This window comes from Oncorhynchus gorbuscha, linkage group LG01, assembly GCF_021184085.1.
Source record: "Oncorhynchus gorbuscha isolate QuinsamMale2020 ecotype Even-year linkage group LG01, OgorEven_v1.0, whole genome shotgun sequence".
Taxonomy (NCBI): Eukaryota; Metazoa; Chordata; class Actinopteri; order Salmoniformes; family Salmonidae; genus Oncorhynchus; species Oncorhynchus gorbuscha.
The window spans coordinates 42372865-42393782 of NC_060173.1; the positions used below are offsets into that span (position 1 = coordinate 42372865).

A 20918-nucleotide genomic window follows, 5' to 3' on the forward strand; every position below is an offset into this window, starting at 1 on the left:
CCGGTTCCAGGCATAAGTGGTCGCTAGGAGGCCCCCAAGTGAAAAAATAAAAATAATATACAGTACACGGAACAAAAATATACACGCAACATGTAAAGTGTTGGTTTCATGAGCTGAAATAAAAGATCCCTGAAATTTTCCATACACCCAAAAGCTTATTTCTCTCAACATTTTTTATTTGCGAAGATAGTCCATCCACCTGACAAGTGTGGCATATCAAGAAGCTGATTAAACAGCATGATCATTACACAGGTGCTCCTTGTGCTGGGGACAGTAAAAGGCCACTCTAAAATGTGCACTTATGTCACACAACACAATGCCACAAGTTTTGAGGGAGCGTGTAATTGACATGCTGACTGCAGGAATGTTCACCAGAGCTGTTGCCAGATAATTTAAGGTTAATTTCTCTACCTTAAGCTGCTTCCAACATTTTAAAGAATTTGGCAGTATGTCCAACAGGCCTTACGACCGCAGACCACGTATAACCACTTCAGCCCAGGACCTCCACATCTGGCTTCTTCACCTCCAGGATCGTCTGAGACCAGCCATCTGGACAGCTGATGAAACTGGGGTTTGCACACAAAAATAATTTCTGCACAAACTGTCGACCTAACCAGGGTCTGCAGTTTGGCGTCGTAACCCACTTCAGTGGGCAAATGTTCACCTTCGATGGCCACTGGCATGCTGAAGAAGCGTGTTCTTCACGGATGAATCCCTGTTTCAACTGTACTGGGCAGATTGCAGAGCGTGTACGGCGTCGTGTGGGCGAGCGGTTTGCTCATGTCAATGTTGTGAACAGGGGTTATGGTATTGGCAGGCATAAGCAACGGACAACAAACACAATTGCATTTATCAATGGCAATTTGAATGCACAGAGATACAGTGATGAGATCCTGAGGCCCAGTGTCATGCCATTCATCCACCGACATCACCTTATATTTCAGCATGATAATGCACAGCCCCATGTCGCAAGGAACTGTACACAATTCCTGGAAGCTGAAAATGTCCCAGTTCTTCCATGGCCTGCATACTTACCAGACATGTCACCCATTTGAGCCTGTTTGGGATGCTCTGGATCAACGTGTATGACATCCTGTTCCAGTTCCTGCCATTATTCAGCAACATCTCAGCCATTGAAGAGGAGTGCATACAAAATGCTTGTTGATTTGACAAACAAGGCGAATTGGCAACAGACAAACCGAGCACACAGGTATAATTACCCAGGGGATAATGGGGAAGATTGGTGACACCTGGAGGTAAGTGGAGACAAGCCTGTGGCCTGTGGAATGACAATATTCCACAGGCCACAATTGACAGCCTGATCAACTCTATGCAAAGGAGATGTGTCACGCTGCAAGAGGCAAATGTTGGTCACACCAGATATGGACTGGTGTTCTGATCCACACCCTACTTTTTATTTAAGGTATCTGTGACCAGCAGATGCATATCTTATCTATTTCACCTGTCCTTGTGCTTGTCTCCACCCCCCTCCAGGTGTCGCCCATCTTCCCCATTATCCCCTGGGTACTTATACCTGTGTTCTCTGTTTGTCTTTTGCCAGTTCGTCTTGTTTGTCAAGTCAACTAGCGTTTTGTCTCAGCTCCTGATTTTCCCCAGCTTTAAAATGGCAAAAATCTCTCTCAATCCCATGGAAAAATAGGTAGATTTGCAGGAAATTAGCTGTAAAAGTGCACATTTTGTCTGTGCCCTAGAATTGCATGACATTTTTTTATAAAACTGCAACATGTTCTCTACGCCCCATGACAAAATGTGTAGAATTGCAGGAAATTAACTTTAAAACTTCAGTTTTCTCTCCACCATCAAGAGGGGGGCCACTAAAGTGTTATTGTGACGTGAGGGGCCCCCCAACCAAATCTCACTTATGGCCCCCAAAAGACCCGTGTGGAGGAAATTATTCTGAGGTATTTTAACTGTGCTTATGCAGTGATGTTTGTGCCACATGAGTGAAATATTGTGTCAGATGCATGGCCTTGCCTTACCATCAGCAGTTAACTGTTATTTGCAAATAGTAGCATTTATCCAAAACCTTTTTGTGTTTTTCAGTCTTCCGTTTCAACCTGGCCTAGAGCCTAGATATTTATGTGACGGTTGAATACACTTGTCACAACAATGTATTGATTCAGTCGGAGTGTGGTTTACAAAACAATTAACCTAACCGTTAATTTGATCTAAAGTCATTTAGGGTGCTGATCCTGTCTATCTACGTCTTTTTTTTGTTTGGTGGTTTAAGTGATCCATTTCTTATGCCTAATGTTTACAATTTTACCTTAAATCGCAGTAATTCACATTTGAAGTGCTTCTGAAGAAGGGTAAATGCAGTTTGACATCATCTAAAAAAGGAGATGGTTTTTCTTCTCTCACACACAGGGAGAGGAGGGGTTAGGTATCGAGAGGGTAATGATCCTGAGGAAGGAAGCTATCATATTGCTGGTGGCCAGTCATGGGCATTTTATGAGCTTCCGAGACATAGGTATTTTTGTAAGGTTTTGAATTCGTTGTCATTGACGATGGCGAATGGGGCTGGACTGCAGCGGTATCATGAAAAATGCATGAAGCAGAGATTGAGTCAGTCGGCTCGGCTTGAGAAAAGTGTCGGCTTTGTCGAGAGGCGCCTTGGGACACTTTAACAGAAGCGCAGTGTGACGGCTCTATTTCACCTACAGGAACATGGGGGCAGCGCGCTGGTCATCTTGGGCTTAGCATGCCCACTCCATAGTTACTTTAACAATGGCTTGATATCTATACAGTTGTGTGACATCTGTACTCGACATTGTTCAGGGTAGGTATACAGTGGCTGTATTATTACCTAGTAAGACTATCAAACAAAATACCATTTTATTTGTCACACTCTTCGTAAACAACAGGTAGAGTAACAGTGAAGTGCCTACGGGTCCCAACAATGCAGAGAGAAAAACAGAAATAATAGAAAGATAATGACACAAGGAATAAATACACAAGGAATAACGATAACTTGGCTGTGTACACGGGGTACCAGTACAAAGTTGATAGAGGTAGATATGTACATATACCACAGGAGATTGGTGTCACCTTAATTGGGGTGGACGGACTCATGGTAATGGTTGGAGTGGAATGGTTTCAAATACAGCGACGCTATTCCATTCGCTCCGTTCCGGCCATTATTATAAGCCGCCCTTCCCTTATGGTGTGGTGGTTAGTCTTAGCTTCATGCAGGTACATTTGTTTGTGTTGATTATTTGTGCTCTCTCTGCCAGTATGAAGTATGTCTTGTATGTGTGGTTTGATGAAGGGCCAGCTCTGTGTTCATGACACACACTGTGTTCACTGTGGGGAATATCTTTGTTTGCTTATGTTTTGATGCAGTCTTGTGATTTTCTTTTGCCCCTATTTGACCTCACACTAGAGTGCTATTTCTCAGTTACAGTATGTTCTCAGAGGCTGATGTCGCCTCAGTGGATGGACACACACACACTTATATTCAGTGAGAGAAAATGGCCGAAAGTCTGAACAAGAAAGGGAAGGGTAAATTAGCATTGTTTCCATTCCATGATGAGGATAAACGGTCCACAGTGTTGTCAAGGGAACTCTGTTTGAACACTTCTTTGATCATTGGAATGGTCATAGAGATGCTGCCATATAATGTCTGCTTTGCCATTTACAGACAGGGCCTCTCTGGCCTCTTGCCTTCTGGCAGGGGATTCATGGCCTTTCTCTGTCCATCAGGTCCATCCAACCTCTGCAGAGCATCTCTCTTATGAAGTCCTCCTGCACCTCGCTTTTTTTCCTCTCAAATGTCTTCCATCCCCCTCTCCATCTGTCCCTAAGGAGGGGCTGAAAATAGCAGCCAGGGGAAAAGTGGGTCAGCTGCCGTGGGGGGCTGGTGGGTGGGGAGGGGGCCCTGGTTTACTGACTACATTTACTTCCCTTCTTAGTTTCTCCCTCCCTCTGTCTATCAATCCCACCTTCATCCCTTTGTCAAACGTATCTTCCAAGCTACTCTCTTACCTCGAACTCTACAGCTTTTCTTCATCTCTCCAACTCTTCTCCCGACTGTGGTAGTCCGTCTGCTTAATGCTTTATGCTCTTTAGGTAAATCCCAGACAGACTCATAGAAACCAGACAAGCCTCCATAGAAAGAGTTTAGACCCTGACTTAACACTAAACACACATTCCGGTGCAGTAGCGTGGCATAGCGGTAGTTCTGCAGTCTCCCAAGCACATATTGTCCATGGGCAATAAGGTTACGAATCCCATCACTGACACATTTATGCTGTCCTTCCCTCTACTGAGTAAAGAGAAAATACGGAAGGACACATTCTGCCCACTGCTGTCCCATGTACCATTTCTAAAACATTACATGAATAACTAACTAGGATTGAAGAATAACTCGGTCATATGCTACCAGTATTAAATTGATAGCAACATCTTCATGAGTGCATAGTTATAATTCTACCAAAAGCACACTGATTTTGGCACGGCTGAGCTCATTTCTGGCCATGCACACACAGCACAGCGTGGTCGCTGTACTGAGTGGTTTCATGGCCAACGTGATAATGGCCTGCTATTGTGTATTAAAACACTGGCAAGTCCAGACCAGCGCTGTGGGATCTGGCATGGTAACTGTGTAAATAAACGTAAAGGGTTTGGTGCAGCAGCCAGCTAAACACTACTGGGTTGCGTCCCAAACGAGACCCTATATTCCAAAGTAGTGCACGATATAGGGGAAGGGTGCCATTTGGGACACTACCCTGGTGTCTGTTTTATGGTTGCTGTGTACATTTTAAAGTGTTGGATGCAGCCAGCTGAACACTAATAGTGTCTGTGTTTAAGCAGTATTGAGAGCTCATGATGCAAAACTCAACCCGTGGCTGGATAGAGAGCGACGCCAGGAATTGATGTAATCTCCTGCTATTTGCTTTGCTAATGCTGTTGTATGCACAAAGCTGAAACCAAACATCGTAAGGGAGATAGCTAAAATAGGGCTTTGCAGTAAGTCATGTCTGCTATTTGGGATGGGATATACAGTATGTGATTAATGACTCACTCTATGTGCCAGATTTGTATCAACACAGTTTGAAAAAGAGTTTAGTTTATTCGTCAGGGACAACATACTGTATATCTCACCAGATTTTGCAACACAGCTCATTTCCATCTGCAGTCCCTTTCCATATGCAGGTGAAGATTCAACATTTTTACAGATGATAAGTGTTGTATTACATGATTAATAGGGGACAGGTCTGTATCACATTGTCATGCAAAGGGGGCTGACTAGAAAAGACAGACCGAGTGATTCAGTGTGACTACATGGTTGATGCCAATGTTTGTGGTGCCCCTATTTTAGTTTGGAACATTGGTTTGTAATAATCTAAGATAATTAGTTTCACTTATTCACTGTTGTAAATTGGATGGTTGCTTTGAGCGCCAGTGTAACTTGTGTGTGTATATACTAAGGTCTAACCTCGTTCTCCACAGGGTTCAAGTGTCCTGTCTGCTCCAAGTCTGTGGCGTCCAATGAGATGGAGGTGCACTTCATCATGTGTCTAAGCAAGCCCCGCCTGTCCTATAATGGTGAGACACACTTCCTCTACCTCTCCCCAGACCCTATATCCTGCTCTTGATCTCTTCTCTCCCCTCTTGTTTGTCACTTTTCCTCCTCTGAATCTTTGCATTCTTCTCATTAGCCTTCTCTCTCTTGCTCACATAGCCTCTCATCACCGTCTCCTATGATGCTCTCTCCCCCCTATCTCTTACTATGTCGATGTTGGCTGTGACTGTGGGAATGTAGACGTGAACTTTATATGAGCCGTCTCTCTAGCACCAGAGCTGGGGGGTCACGGCGAGTGTTATTCCCTCCATCGATTCTCTCCATATTACTACTGTCTGTCTGTGAACATGCCTCGATATGAGAGTTCAGGATTGTCCATTGCAGACTGTAGCCATAGAAATATAATTAGAATTCTATAACAATGGCTTGAGCTGCTTGTACTTAAGTAATCACAGTATCTAAACAAGAAAAACCTGATCTACATGCACCATACAGTAGCCATACACAGAGATAGTGTATGTATGCCATGAGCTCTGTAATTGGTTTTGGTTCATGTGTAATCAGTATGCTCCGATTGTGGGAGAGACAGTTAAATGTTCAGAGTGTCAGCTAGGCACATATAAGTATGTTCAGGCAGTCAAGCCAGATATACATTCCGAGTCGATTCAGGTATACAATTAGCTTTCCAGGGCATTATGGGTACTTGTCTGCTGTTCTTTTCCCGTGACCATGTGTGCTGGCCTGGCTCCAGGTTGTTTGAGTGACAGCGTGACTAGCTGAGATGGCTGCCTGCAGCCTTGGTCACCCCTGTGATTGACTGACTGCTACCTGTTTGAGTGAGCACTTTCCGTTCCGGTCTGGGGCTGAAGGTGACCCTGTGGGCTGCATGTCACGTATGACCAGTCTGCTTTCTGGGGCTCATTTAAAGCCAGGTCTGTCAGGACGGAGAAGGAGCTAGATGAGGGGCTGAAAAGGAATGGGGGTAGAAAAAGATTGAGATTGTAATTTTTATTAGGATCCTCATTAGCTAACGCCGTAACACTGTTCTAATCCTCTTGGGGTCCAACACCAATTAACAAGACATTACAAACAACCACAATCAAGACTTTCAACAAGTAGACAATACAGATCATTAAAATACCTGACAGGAAACACATTTAACATTCAGTTGATGCTATCTATTTGCCATCCAGTCATGTGATCTATCGCATTAGATGTTTTTTTTCTTCTTCTTGAAGGTGGATTTACATTTTTCCTGAGAAATATGGATTGGTAAATTGTTCCATTCAGCTATGTCTCTATATAAAACTGTATTTCTTAAGGCGATTTCTCCTTGGCTTGGGTTGTTTTAGCTGCCCTGAATTTGCCTGTCTGGTTTGGTGGTTATGTGTGTTGCTAGTATGTACTAACTGGACTGAAAAATACTGTTGTTTAAAAAAAAATGTAAATATAACATTCCTAAAGAAAATCAGAAGACTAGATTGTAATTTGTTTTTAACATGAAGCCATGAGAGATTCTGATGCATTTGGATAATATTCATATGGTTAGATAATAATAATAATAATAATATATGCTATTTAGCAGACGCTTTTATCCAAAGCGACTTACAGTCATGTGTGCATACATTCTATGTATGGGTGGTCCCGGGGATCGAACCCACTACCCTGGCGTTACAAGCGCCATGCTCTACCAACTGAGCTACTGAGCTACTGAGCTAGATCAATGAAGAGATAATCTACCAGCCCTGTTTTGAGTGATTTGGAGATGTTTTATATCTTTCTTTGCTGCAGATGACCATAGAACTGGACAGGACTCGAAGTGTGACAATTTGTTCATATCAACCCACTCAGACACCATTCTTGGTTCACTGCTCAGTACATCTGTTAGCTCATTACATTCTGATGCTGCGCTATACATTGTGGAGTCATCAGCATACATGACCATTCTTGCTTTGTTCATCTCAGAAGGTCATGAAAAATTGGCCTGGGCTACTTCCTTGAGGAACACCACAGTGTATATATTTATTGTTTGAAAAGCTACCATTAAATAACCATTTTTGCCTTCTCCTGGATAGATAGCTTTCCATCTAGGATAGAGCTGCAGACTTAAAACCATAACATTTGAGTTTACCTAGTAACAGTTCATGATCAATTACATCAAAAGCAGCACTGAAATCTAGCAACACAACACCAACTAACTTCCTGTCATCCATACTCTCTAACCAATAATCTGTCATTTGTGCTAAGGGCGTACTCGTAGAATGCCCTTCTTTGTACACATGCTGGAAACCCGTTATTAGATCACTACATTAGAAATAATCCTTGATTTGTACAGATAAAATTAACTTAACTCAGGCAGCAAACTTATAGGACGACTATTAGGACCAGTGAATGCAGATTTTTTTAAATCCTTAGGTAGTGGAATAACCTTTGACTCTTTCCAGACTTCTGGGCACACCCACTACATCAAGCACTTATTCAAAATATAAGAGATTGGGGTAGATATTTGGCTAGCTGTAGCTCTAAGCAATCTGGCGTCAAGATTATCTGTACCAGGTGACTTGTCATCTGAAAGAGACAGCAGCATCCTTTCTACCTCTTCACTTTCTACTTGATGAAATTCGAACATGCATTGCCTTTCCTTCATCATACAATCTTTTATAAGGGTATATGCCACTGAGCCATCAGTTGGAATCATAGCATTCCTCAACTTGTCCACTTTGCCCGTAAAATATTAATTAAAGTAGTTTGCGATGTCATGTGGTTTTGTAATAAATTTACCCTCTGATTCAACAAAAAAGGCGAACATGTTTGAATTCCTACCCATAAGTGTTGAACGTTCCCCACAGCTTTTTCCCATCACCCTTCATCAATTTTGTGCTTATCGAATCCCTTCTTCTTTCCTTTGTTTAGCTTGGTCACAAGATTTCTTAATTTACAATAACTTTGTTTATCAAACAGAGTGCCACATTTATCTGCTACTTTTTTGGCATCATAACATTGAATCATTACATTTCTCATCATCAATCCACGGGGCACCGTTTGACCTCACAGTGCATTTTCTTAAAGGGGCGTACTTATCAACTATAACCATAAATGATTTCATAAACTTAAGTGACATTTTCAGGATCATCCTTACTACATACTTCTAACCGTTGCACATTTTTAATCTCATCCACAAATGAGTCCTGAACCCTCTGTAGGACCTGAGGTAGATTATCTTAGGGCCAGATTTTGGTATTTTAGTTTTCCTAGTGAGTGCAATCAAGTTATGATCACTGCAACCTAGTGCCACTGATACAGCATTAGAACAATGTTCAGCCATGTTAGTAAAAATGTGATCGATACAAGTTGATGATGTGATACCAGACCTATTAGTGAACGTTCTGGTTGGTAATGTCATAACTTGGGTCAGGTTACATACAGTTGAAGTCGGAAGTTTACATACACTTAGGTTGGAGTCATTAAAACTCATTTTTCAACCACTCCACAAATTTCTTGTTAACAAACTAGTTTTGGCAAGTCGGTTAAGACATCTACTTTGTGCATGACACAAGTTATTTTCCCACAATTGTTTACAGACAGATTTCACTTATAATTCTATGTATCACAATTCCAGTGGGTCAGAAGTTTACATACACTAAGTTGAGTGTGCCTTTAAACAGCTTGGAATATTCCAGAAAATGATGTCATGGTTTTAGAAGCTTCTGATAGGCTAATTGACATCATTTGAGTCAAATGGAGGTGTACCTGTGGATGTATTTCAAGGCCTACCTTCAAACTCATTGCCTCTTTGCTTGACATTATGTGGAAATCTGCCAAGAACTCAGAAAAAAAATTGTAGACCTCCATAACTCTGGTTCATCCTTGGGAGCAATTTCCAAACACCTGAAGGTACCACGTTCATCTGTACAAATAATATTACGCAAGTATAAACACCATGGGACCACGCAGCCGTCATACCGCTCAGGGAGGAGACGTGTTCTGTCTCCTAGAGATGAAGGTACTTTGGTGCGAAAAGTGCAAATCAATCCCAGAACAACAGCAAAGGATCCTGTGAAGATGCTGGAGGAAACGGGTACAAAAGTATCTATATCGACAGTAAAACGAGTCCTATATCAACATAACTTGAAAGGCTGCTCAGCAAGGAAGAAGCCACTGCTCCAAAACCACCATAAAAAAGCCAGACTACGGTTTGCAACTGCACGTGTGGACAAAGATCATGCTTTTTGGAGAAATGTCCTCTGGTCTGATGAAACAAAAATAGAACTGTTTGGCCATAACAACCATTGTTATGTTTGGAGGAAAAATGAGGAGGCTTGCAAGTCGAAGAACACTATCCCAACCGTGAAGCACAGGGGTGGCAGCATCATGTTGTGTGGGTGCTTTGTTGCAAGAGGGACTGGTGCACTTCACAAAACAAATGGCATCATGAGAAAGGAAAATTGTGGATATATTGAAGCAATATCTCAAGACATCAGTCAGGAAGTTAAAGCTTGGTCGCAAATGGGTCTTCCAAATGGACAACAACCTCAAGCATACTTCCAAAGTTGTGGCAAACGGCATAAGGACAACGAAGTCAGGGTATTGGAGTTACTATCACAAAGCCCTGACCTCAATCCCATAGAAAATTTGTGGTCCGAACTGAAAAAGCGTGTGCGAGCAAGGAGGCCTACAAACCTGACTCAGTTACACCAGCTCTGTCAGGAGGAATGGGCCAAAATTCACCCAACTTTATTGTGGGAAGCTTGTGGAAGGCTACCCGAAATGTCTGACCCAAGTTAAACAATTGAAAGGCAATGCTACCAAATACTAATTGAGTGTATGTAAACTTCTGACCCACTGGGAATGTGATGAAAAATAAAAGCTGAATAAATCATTATCTCTACTATTATTCTGACATTTCACACTCTTAATATTAAGTGGTGATCCTAACTGACATAAGAGAGTGCATTTTTACTAGGATTAAATGTCAGGGATTGTGAAAAACTGTGTTTAAATGTATTTGGCTAAGGTGTATGTAAACTTCTGACTTCAACTGTACATTGGCAACAGAAATACGTTTCTTTCTCATTGGACAGTTGGTGTTAAAAAAATCAATATTTATATCTACCCCCAAAATATATTTCCCTGTTTTCATCAGCTACCTTGTCCAACATTTTGCAAATTACATCAATATATTTCACATCAGCACCAGGTGGCCTATAGTAGCAACCAACTAGTTTAGGTTCAAATGTGGAAAATCCACCTGTACCCGTAGCACCTCTAATCCATTCAACATGAAGTCTTTACGTTGTTTTGCTGGAATATGACTCTGGATGTAAACTGCAACTGCGCCCCCATATCTATTTCAGTCCCTCCTGAACAAATTATATCCAGGTATAGAGATCTCAGCATCCTCAAGAGAAGAGTCCATGTGAGTCTCTGTTATTGCCAATACATGAATATTGTTTGACTGCACTAGACAGCATATTTCATGAATTTTGTTCCTTGAACTGCATATATTCAAGTGCGCAATCAACAGACCTTTCTTTGGTAGATGCACAGTATTTATATGTCCAAACATGAATCAGCAGTTGGAATCTGAGATGTGTGTGTGGAGCTGGAATGACTTGTCTGTTGCTCCTCCTAACTCCTTGGGAGTTAACTGAGGTGAACAATCAGTTTGTCATACCTCAGATATGCTATGTCACCTCGTTCTCTTGCAGCCTTCATGGCTGGTATTAGTTCCTTTCTTCTTTGACAGACTGCATCTGAGAAACCCTCATTGATGAAGACGAAGGACTCTTTAAGACGTTTGGCATTTTCAAGGACTGCATGTTTATCTTTAAAACTGAGGAATTTCACTACAATTGTCCTGGGTCTGGTTCCATTTGCACCACCAGTGCCCCCTGGATTCCCAGACCGGTGAGCACGTTCCAGCTCTACCTGTTGATCCAGTTTTAGCTCCTCAGTAAACAGCTTTCAAACATTGTCCTCTGATTCAGCCCATGTCTCACTTTGGCTCTCCTGGATAACATCTATTACGAGATTATTTCTCCTCGAATGTCCATCCAGGTAATCAGCCTTCCCAGACAGGTTCTGGAGGCCCTCCCTGACTGTGGTGATTTCATTCTGCCTTCCCAGACAGGTTCTGGAGGCCCTCCCTGACTGTGGTGATTTCATTCTGCCTTCCCAGACAGGTTCTGGAGGCCCTCCCTGACTGTGGTGATTTCATTCTGCCTTCCCAGACATGTTCTGGAGGTTCCCTCCCTGACTGTGGTGATTTCATTCTGCCTTCCCAGACAGGTTCTGGAGGCCCTCCCTGACTGTGGTGATTTCATTCTGCCTTCCCAGACAGGTTCTGGAGGCCCTCCCTGACTGTGGTGATTTCATTCTGCCTTCCCAGACAGGTTCTGGAGGCCCTCCCTGACTGTGGTGATTTCATTCTGCCTTCCCAGACAGGTTCTGGAGGCCCTCCCTGACTGTGGTGATTTCATTCTGCCTTCCCAGACAGGTTCTGGAGGCCCTCCCTGACTGTGGTGATTTCATTCCGCATCGAGGAACCGTTTCTGGAAAGTGTATCTTCAAGTGTGTCTTCATTCACATCCTTCTGTGTGAACTGAAGGCGTGTTTTAATGTCTTGTACATCTTTAGTCAGGTCGTCCAGCTGTTTGTTGGTCGACTCCATGATCATTTGTATGAAGCTTTTACAGTTCTTTTCCTGCTGAAGTATCATTTCTGTATAGAAAACTTTCAGCTTTTCCAAGAGTTCACGTACCTGTCCAGCAGAGATGTGGTCCTTGCCTTTTTTCGGAGGCATGATAGTAATGATAGTAGGACGAGCACGCTATTCACTCTGTGAAATGAGAGACGCCAGCAGTAGAAACCTCTGGAAATCGGTGGTCCTAAAACAAGGGCTAACTGCTTAGCGTGCTTGGTATCCGGCAATAGTAGCCCAGGTTGCCTGGCTTGATAGTGAGCAGCAAAAGTAGAGCTAAACTGACTGGGATGGATGGAATAGTACAGAGAGTGACTGAGAAGGATGGAAGAGTCTGGAGTGTGATACAGAGATGGCTGATAAAGAGTAAGAGGAGAAATCTCTCATTTTTTTGGGGTTGTTTTTCAACTGTCCTTTCAAATTTGATTTCTGACACATTTGCTTTCTCTCTCCATCTCTTCCTCTCTGTCCCCCCCCCCCCCTTTCTCGCTCTGCAATCCCCTGAGTTAGTGACACATAGGGACAGGGCTGCGGCTTATCTTATTTCCCAGAATGCTCTGTGGCCCATTGTCAATCAGCTGGGCCCGCTTCCTGTCACACATCAGCAGATCTCTCTGCATGGCCAATGTACCTCACACACACACACACACACACACACCCTGTCCGCAGTGGCAGTGATAAATGTGTGTCTGTCTGCATTCTGACTGTTTCTGTTTGTGGAGCAGCTAGAGAGTTGTGTGTGTGTGTCTATTATAATGACATAGAGGACCCATACAGTGTGTGGGTATCTGGCCAGCCAGATTGACATTGTGATATTGGTTACTGGTTAGAAATGCCACACATTATTTGTGTGGTTTACCCAGTGGTCTTTAATGGTGCTTATACCTGTGAACTCCTGCCCACCCCAGCCAGTATTGATCCTTATAGGAGATTAACATAGGGGTGGTGACACCCAGCTAATACAGACATATATATAAGTGCATTAATATTGGTCAAAAACAGCACCGTCCGCCATCAACTGTAAGAGACAGTGTAATATCTTGACGTTATTGAATTATTCATGTTTATTTCACAGATAAACTCCTTTCCCACTCAGTGTCATTTGCATACAGTATATTGCCAACAGAGATTTGGCATTCTTCCCAAACACATCAAATAGGATTAAAGTACTTTTTATTTTATGGCTTTCTCAAGCATGGCTTACTTCCCTGTCTGTCTCTGTGTGTCCTCCAGACTAGCAGGCAGCTATCACCTGTGCTGTAAAAGCCAAACTCTTTCTCTCTCCTCTCTCTCACCAACTCTCCTCTCTCTGCAAGGGCTATATTTAACCACAGGTATTAAAATATCATCATGCAATGTCGTAGCCCAAAAAAGACTGTGGTCAGCTGACGTGGACTGGCTTCACCTATCCTTCAATCTCCAACTTAACATTTCTACTAAAACAGTGTCACATTCAGTCACTCACTCAAACACCCCTAGATTCCTAGAAAACCCACACGCATACATAAGCATAAAACATAAGACCTAACAAACTTCACACAAATAATAATGCATACCCACAGACGCAAATATATAGACACATACTGCACTGTACTTTGCAGTGTGAAGACCTAGACCTAAATCCCCCCCCCATGTACACAACATTGCATGCACAAAAACACTCCCTCCCTCTGGCTGGCTGGCATAATGCGAAGCGAGCCGCTGATGCCATAGCTCCTAAGAGGATAACAAGCTAAGGAGCAGGAGGTGAGGACGGGGGGAGGAGGAGGGGGTGCTTATTGTTCTATCTGCAAGGGTGTGGAAAGGGAACAGCTGTGTATAAATTTACTGAGGACCAGTTTTGGAGATTGAGGATGTTGGAGGAGAGGGGGTGGGAGGTGGGGGGGAGAGAGGGGGAGGCAGAGGGTTGACGGGACTGGGCAGCTAGCTAAGCTGATTTACATTCAGAGCATATGTCTTCTGTCTGTCTCTCACTCCATCTCACGCTGTCTTCTCCTCCCTTCACCTTAGCTTCCCCACATTCCCTCCCTCGTCTCTCATCCCTCCTCCCCCCCGCTTTCCTTTGTTCTAATACTGTTTTCACCCAGTGCTCAAACCTAACCAAACATTTCATTTAGGGTCATTTAAAAATATAACCTTCACTTCCTTAAATGCTTTGAATGGACTACCAGAGGTTCAGTGCATCACGTCCACCTCACCATCCCGTTTTATAAACTGGGTAGTTTGGGTCTGTGATGCTGATTGGCTAAAACAGAATGTGTATATCAGATAATATACCACGGGTATGACACAAACATACTTGTTTACTGTTCTTTCACTGGCATAGACCAACCAGGTGAAAGCGATGATCCTTTATTGATGTCACTTGTTAATTACACTTCAATCAGTGTACATGAAGGGGGAGAGACGGGTTAAAGAAGGATTTTTAAGTCTTGAAACAATTGAGACATGGATTGTGTATGTGTGACATTCAGAGGGTGAATGGGCAATACAAAGAAAAGTGGCTTTGAATAGGGTATGGTAGTAGGTGCCAGGTGCACAGGTTTGTGTCAAGAACAGCAATGCTGCTGAGTTAAAAAAAATAAACAGTTTCCCGTGTGTATCAAGAATGGTCCACCACCCAAAGGACATTCAGCCAACTTGACACAACTGTGGGAAGCATTGGAGTCAACATGGACCAGCATCCCGGTGGAAAGCCTTTGATACTCAATATTAGGAAGGTGTTCCTAATGTTTGGTATACTCAGTGTATGTTGGTAACCAGTTTATAAAAGCAATAAGGCACTCTGCTTCACGTTGTGCCTAATAACAGCCCTTAGCCATGATATATTGGCCATACACCACACCCCCTTGGGCCTTATTGTTTAAGTCTACCCTTTGTTCTAAAACCCCACTCTCACTCAAACAAAACAGTCATGACAAGAACGATGCGTGCTTGCGCACGCACGCACGCGCACACACACTGGTGTTTCCAGGGAAAGTATTGAGTTGCTGTAACAGGATGTGGTCTGGTGTCCTACTCTGTTCTGGCACTGCAGCATTTCCTGTCAAATTTAAACTAGGTTTTACTGGAATCCACAATGTCTTTATTCTAAGAACAATGGCTGTTGTGAAATGTGTTTCAGTGACTCACTGTTGGGGTATGAGCTACCGTGTTCTATCCTGCAGATCATTACCTTGCTGAACAAATGGCTGGATGTTTCCAGTAACAGACACACACACAGTCTTCTGGTTCGTATACCGTCTGACTGTGCACAGAGACAGTAACTGTGAGCCATGTTGGGTCTAGAAGCCAAACGATGTGTTGGCCCGGTGTAAGTCAGTAAAACCCTGCATCAGTGAGTTGTTAGAGATACTGTGTCTCTGCCCTAAAAATAGGAGTCGTTGTCCCAAAAGGCGGGTAGGCAGGCGGTCTGCTTATCGGTCTGCTTATCACTGTATTCCCGCGTGGACAGATTTTGACAGCAGTGGACCCTCTTGCTTCACCTCTTCTTCTCTGGTTGTGTTGGTCTAGACCAGACTGTGCTCAATGCTGCCCCCTGCTGTTTGTTTTACACAGCAGCAACCAGACAAGGCCTAGTCCTCCCTCTCCTCTGACGCACTGACTGGATGCTCTTCCACCTGAATAGCAGAGTGCACAGCTGTGTTTATTTTGCTCTGTTCTATTCTGGTGTATCTGTTCTATTGTTGCTTTACTGGAATAGTCTCCAGTTTTTTACTGAATTTAGTTTTGTTCTTGTGGCAGTGACACACTGTCTTTGTTTTTCATATTTGGTACGATGTGATGTGTCATTGCCACTCACCGTTGTCTTGCTTTCTTTTGTGTGTGTGCGCCTGCATGTGTTTGTGTGTGTCACAGATGACGTGCTAGCAAGGGATGCCGGGGAATGTGTGATCTGTCTGGAGGAGCTGCAGCAAGGAGACACCATCGCCAGACTGCCTTGTCTCTGCATCTATCACAAAAGGTGAGGTACGACTCCGCTCTCAGGCTGCGTCTCAAATGACCTCCTATCCCCTAGATAGTGCACTACTTTTGAATAGGGCACATATGGCTCAGGTCAAAAGACATGCACCATAGGGAATTAGGATGCCATTTGATGAACCCTCTGACTTAACTCCTGGTCCGGACTGTACAGCGCATTCGGAAAGTATTCAGTCAGACTCCTTGACTTTTTCCACATTTTGTTACGTTACAGCCTTATTCTAAAATGTTGTAAATTGATGAGGGGGAGAAAAAAACAATTTACACACAATAGCCCATAATGACAAAGCAAAAACATATATATATTTTTTTTAAATTGCTAATTGAAAAAAATATATACATCAGATTTACATAAGTATTCCGACCCTTTACTCAGTACTTTGTTGAAGCACCTTTGGCAGCTATTACAGTATCGAGTCTTCTTTGGTATGACGCTACAAGCTTGGCACCCCTGTATTTTGGGAGTTTCTTCCATTCTCTGCAGATCCTCTCAAGCTCTGTCAGGTTGGATGGGGAGCATCACTTCACAGCTATTATCAGGTCTTTCCAGAGATGTTCGATCTGGTTCAAGTCCGGGCTCAGGCTGGGCCACTCAAGGACATTCAGACTTGTCCCGAAGCCACTCCTGCGTTGTCCTGTTCAAAGGTGAACCTTCGCCCTAGTCTGAGGGCCTGAGCACTCTGGAGCAGGTTTTCATCAAGGATCTCTCTGTACTTTGCTCTGTTCATCTTTCTCTCGATCTTGACTAGTCTCCCAGTCCCTGCCCCTGAAAAACATCCCCACAGCATGATGCTGCCACCACCATGCTTAACCGTAGGGATGGTGCCAGGGTTACTCGAGACGTGATGCTTGGCAGTCAGGCCAAAGTGTTCAATCTTGGTTTCATTAGACCAAAGAATCTTGTTTCTCATGGTCTGAGAGTCCTTTTGGTGCCTTTTGGCAAACACCAAGTGGGATGCCAATGTGCCTTTCACTGAGGAGTGGCTTCCGTCTGGCCATTCTACCATAAAGGCCTGATTGGTGGAGTTTTGCATAGATGGTTGTCATTCTGGAAGGTTCTCCCATCTCCACAGAGGAACTCAATCTCTGTCAGTGACCATTGGGTTCTTGGTCACCTCCCTTCTCCACCGATTGCTCAGTTTGACCAGGGGCACATCTCTAGGAAGAGTCTTGGTGGTTCCAAACTTCTTCCATTTAAGAATGATTGTTTTTGTACTCTTCCCCACATCTGTGCCTCAACACAATCCTGTCTCGGAGCTCAAGGGACAATTCATTTGACCTCATGGCTTGGTTTTTGCTCTGACATGCACTGTCCAATCAATTGAATTTACCACATGTGGAATCCAATCAAGTTGTAGAAACATCTCAGTGAGGATCAATAGAAACAGGATGCACCTGAGCTTAATTTGTCATAGCAAAGGGTCCGAATACTTATGTAAATCAGGTATTTCTATATTTTTTTAAAAAGACAATTACAAAACATTCTAAAAACCTTTTTTCACTTGGTAATGATGAGGTATTGTGTGTAGATTGAGAGAATAAAAAATATATATTTTAGAAAAAGGCTGCAACGTAACAAAATGTGGAAAAAGTCGAGGGCTCTGAATACGTTCCCAATGTACACGCAGGCTCACAAGATTACCCAGCCTGAAATGACTCCACTAGATTAATTATACGCAGTGGGGCAATACATTTAGGGCTCAGTGATATACCGTAACCGAGGCCAACGAGATAAGTGCATTCATGTAATGGTTGTGTTTCCCTCTCTCTTCCTCTCCCAGCTGTATAGACTCCTGGTTTGAGATTAATCGGTCCTGCCCTGAGCATCCTTCAGACTGACTGACCTCTGTGCTGCTACTACTACTCCTTCAAGGTGAGAGCATCCCTTCTCTTCCACACAGGAGACTGGGGACAGGAGATTCTTACAAGAATACTATGGTACAAATAGGACACTCACTCGGTGTAACTAGGTAGTAGTAATATGATGAGAACATACTCTTGAAATAGCTCACTCACTAACGTCTACACTGAGTGTACAAAACATTATGAACACCTCTTTCCATGACTTAGGCTGACCAGGTGAATGCTATGATCCCTTATTGATGTCACTTGTTAAATCTATTTAAAACCAGTGTAGATGAAGGGGAGGAGACTGGTTAAAGAGGGTGAATGGGCAAGGCAAATCGATTTAAGTGCCTTTGAACGGGGTAGTAGGTGCCAGGCGCACCGGTTTGAGTGTGTCAACTGCAACGGTGCTGTGTTTTTCACGCTCGGCAGTTTCCCGTGTGTATCAAGAATGGTCCACCACCCAAAGGACATCCAGACAACTTGACACAACTGTGGGAAACATTTGGAGTCAACATGGGCCAGCATCCCTGTGGAAAACTTGACACCTTGTAGAGTCCACGCCTTGACTAATTGAGCAACTCAATACTAGGAAGGTGTTGCTAATGTTTGGTATACTCAGTGTAAATGCACTGTATAATGCATACATACGCACACATGCATGTACAGTATAACCACCCTGAATAAAACTTTCTTAGTCGGTATGAAATTATAGCATTCTGTAAGTGTGAATTATACATTTAAAATAACACCCTTAACTGTCTTTGTGTATCCACTTTGATTATATGGCTATAACCTCTCAGGGCACTTTATGGTCCAACCATGGATAACTGGATACTGAAGTAACCAAAAAAATGAAACAATCAAAACAACCAATCAATTGATCTATCAAGAAAATTCCTAGCAAACTGAACCAAAAGAAGAAACATCAAGCCAATACTGTCACTTCCACATGCATTACAGAGTGCCCCTCCTCCCTGCCCCTTCAGCCCTAGAGACTGCCAGTCGGGCCCAACCAGGCTGACCATCCCTCCAGACAAACTGCCACATCAGGCCGCTTGTCACCCCACCCCAGCCAGCCAGTTGCCCCACCACATGCCCTGGCCCCCTGCTCTGCCCTCCATTCTGCCTCCAGAGTCTAGCGCTCCCTGTCACGCATCTGGATCCAGTCCTCACATGGCCTTCACCGGAAGAGACAGGGGAGGAAGAATCGGGCTGGATGCACCCTGTGTGCCAGGGAAAGGTCGACTCCCAGGACGTTGTCTGATCATCAGACAGAAGCCCCCCCAATCACTATAGTTACAGCACCCACCCACTCACTCATTAGCTGGAGTCACATGTGCTTCTCTTAGTCTTCGCTTTGAGGTGGAGTAGCGGTGTGTGAGATGCCGAATTGGTGGGGCAGGCAGGGTCTGTCTGTGTAGGTTTGTGTGTGTGGGTGGGTGGTGTCAGGTGTGTAGTTGATGCTTCTCTATGTGTTTGGGCAGTGAAGATGCCAGTCAAACTACACTTGTTCTGTGTGTGGAGGGGGTACATTGTTTATGCTTGGTGGTGTGTGAATGTGTGCTTGTGTGTTGTAGGGGGCAGTTGGGGTTCGTTGGTTTACGTTCTTCTATGTGCTGGGGCGGTGAGGATGATGTCAGTCACCATACCTGTGGTGTGGTTGGGGTGATGATGATCTCTGTAGTGTGAGAGCCTGATTTGCTAAAGGGTCAAATAGAAGTCTGAGACAATACTGTGTGTTGGTCTGTGTTTGAAACGTTTACAATTTAGATGTCCATTTTCCCTGTGTGAATGTGTCATTTCTCCCTTTATTTCGCTAATGTTTACAGTTACAGAAAATCAACATGACATATTCTATGTAGTTATTTTTGTCCACCAGGTTTTTGCTGTGATGGGGACACTGATCAGAATGAGTCATTTCTTTGTAGGGGCCTTGAGTGTGTTCATGTGAGAGTGTGTGTGTGATGCATCTTGGCCTAAGAGACTGTCTGTGCCACATATGCTTTCTGCTGAAATAGGTAATGTCCTCTCTGGTTGTGTTGACCTACTGTAATGGACCCATCAACCCAAACATTTTAGTGCTATTCCGGGGTTACAACTGAGCTACTCCGGGGTTACAACTGAGCTACTCCGGGGTTACAACTGAGCTATTCTGGGGTTACAATTTATTTATTCACATTTAAGATTTGTTTTTCCAAATCGGTCAGAAAACTCACAGTACTCTTCAGAATGCCTTTAATGCATAAAGAATAACAGAATTGTGTTTCTGTGAGGAAAAAAAAAAAGACTGAACAAATTTTTCTTCCATTTGTGCTAGATTAAAATGTAGAGAATAGTATTTTTGCAGGGTTATCTGCTTCATACCCGTGAGGGCACTACAAAAACCATTTATTAAGCAAGCAGACAACCACCAAGCTTCTCAGACACAGGGGAGACAGACTACTAGTCAGTTATGATATAAAGTATATAAGTTAACGTCTCCTGCTAACTGTAGCCCTGCTCAACGCTCTAAAGGGCCATACCTACATTTCTTGCTTTATTTAGTTTTAATGTCTTTTGATTACTTTTTTTTCCAAGGATGTGAATGGATGCCTGTTTTGGAGGTATCAACTAATTGTCTCATGATTTTGATGTGCAATCTGTGGGATGGGTAATGATAAATATAATAATAAAAGTCTAAATAAACATGTCTTTCCATGTAATTTCCTTAACTAGATTCAGGCCTAAATGTTCAGTTTGACAAATCTACTCATGAAATGATGGTGTGTAAATGCTTATCATTTAGTTACTTTGTTCACCAAATTTGAAGGCATCAGCTAATATTGACAAATCAGATTGTAAGAA

The 20918-nt window shown here is 43.3% G+C and overlaps 1 protein-coding gene across 3 annotated transcripts in view; it reads left to right on the top strand.

Annotated features, from left to right (window-relative positions):
• The window catches only part of znrf1 (zinc and ring finger 1), a 29912-nt gene extending 9164 nt beyond the window's left edge, over positions 1-20748 (top strand). Inside the window, exons 2-5 of one of the 3 annotated variants that reach the window (XM_046353281.1) lie at positions 5473-5568; positions 16104-16209; positions 18008-18099; positions 18875-20748. In XM_046353281.1, the coding sequence (XP_046209237.1) occupies positions 5473-5568; positions 16104-16209; positions 18008-18065 (260 nt within the window). In that variant the 3' untranslated portion in view covers positions 18066-18099; positions 18875-20748. The remainder of the gene's footprint in view (positions 1-5472; positions 5569-16103; positions 16210-18007; positions 18100-18874) is intronic. The other 2 variants (XM_046353291.1, XM_046353297.1) reach the window with 2 other exon arrangements.
• The last annotated feature ends 170 nt before the right edge of the window (positions 20749-20918 follow it).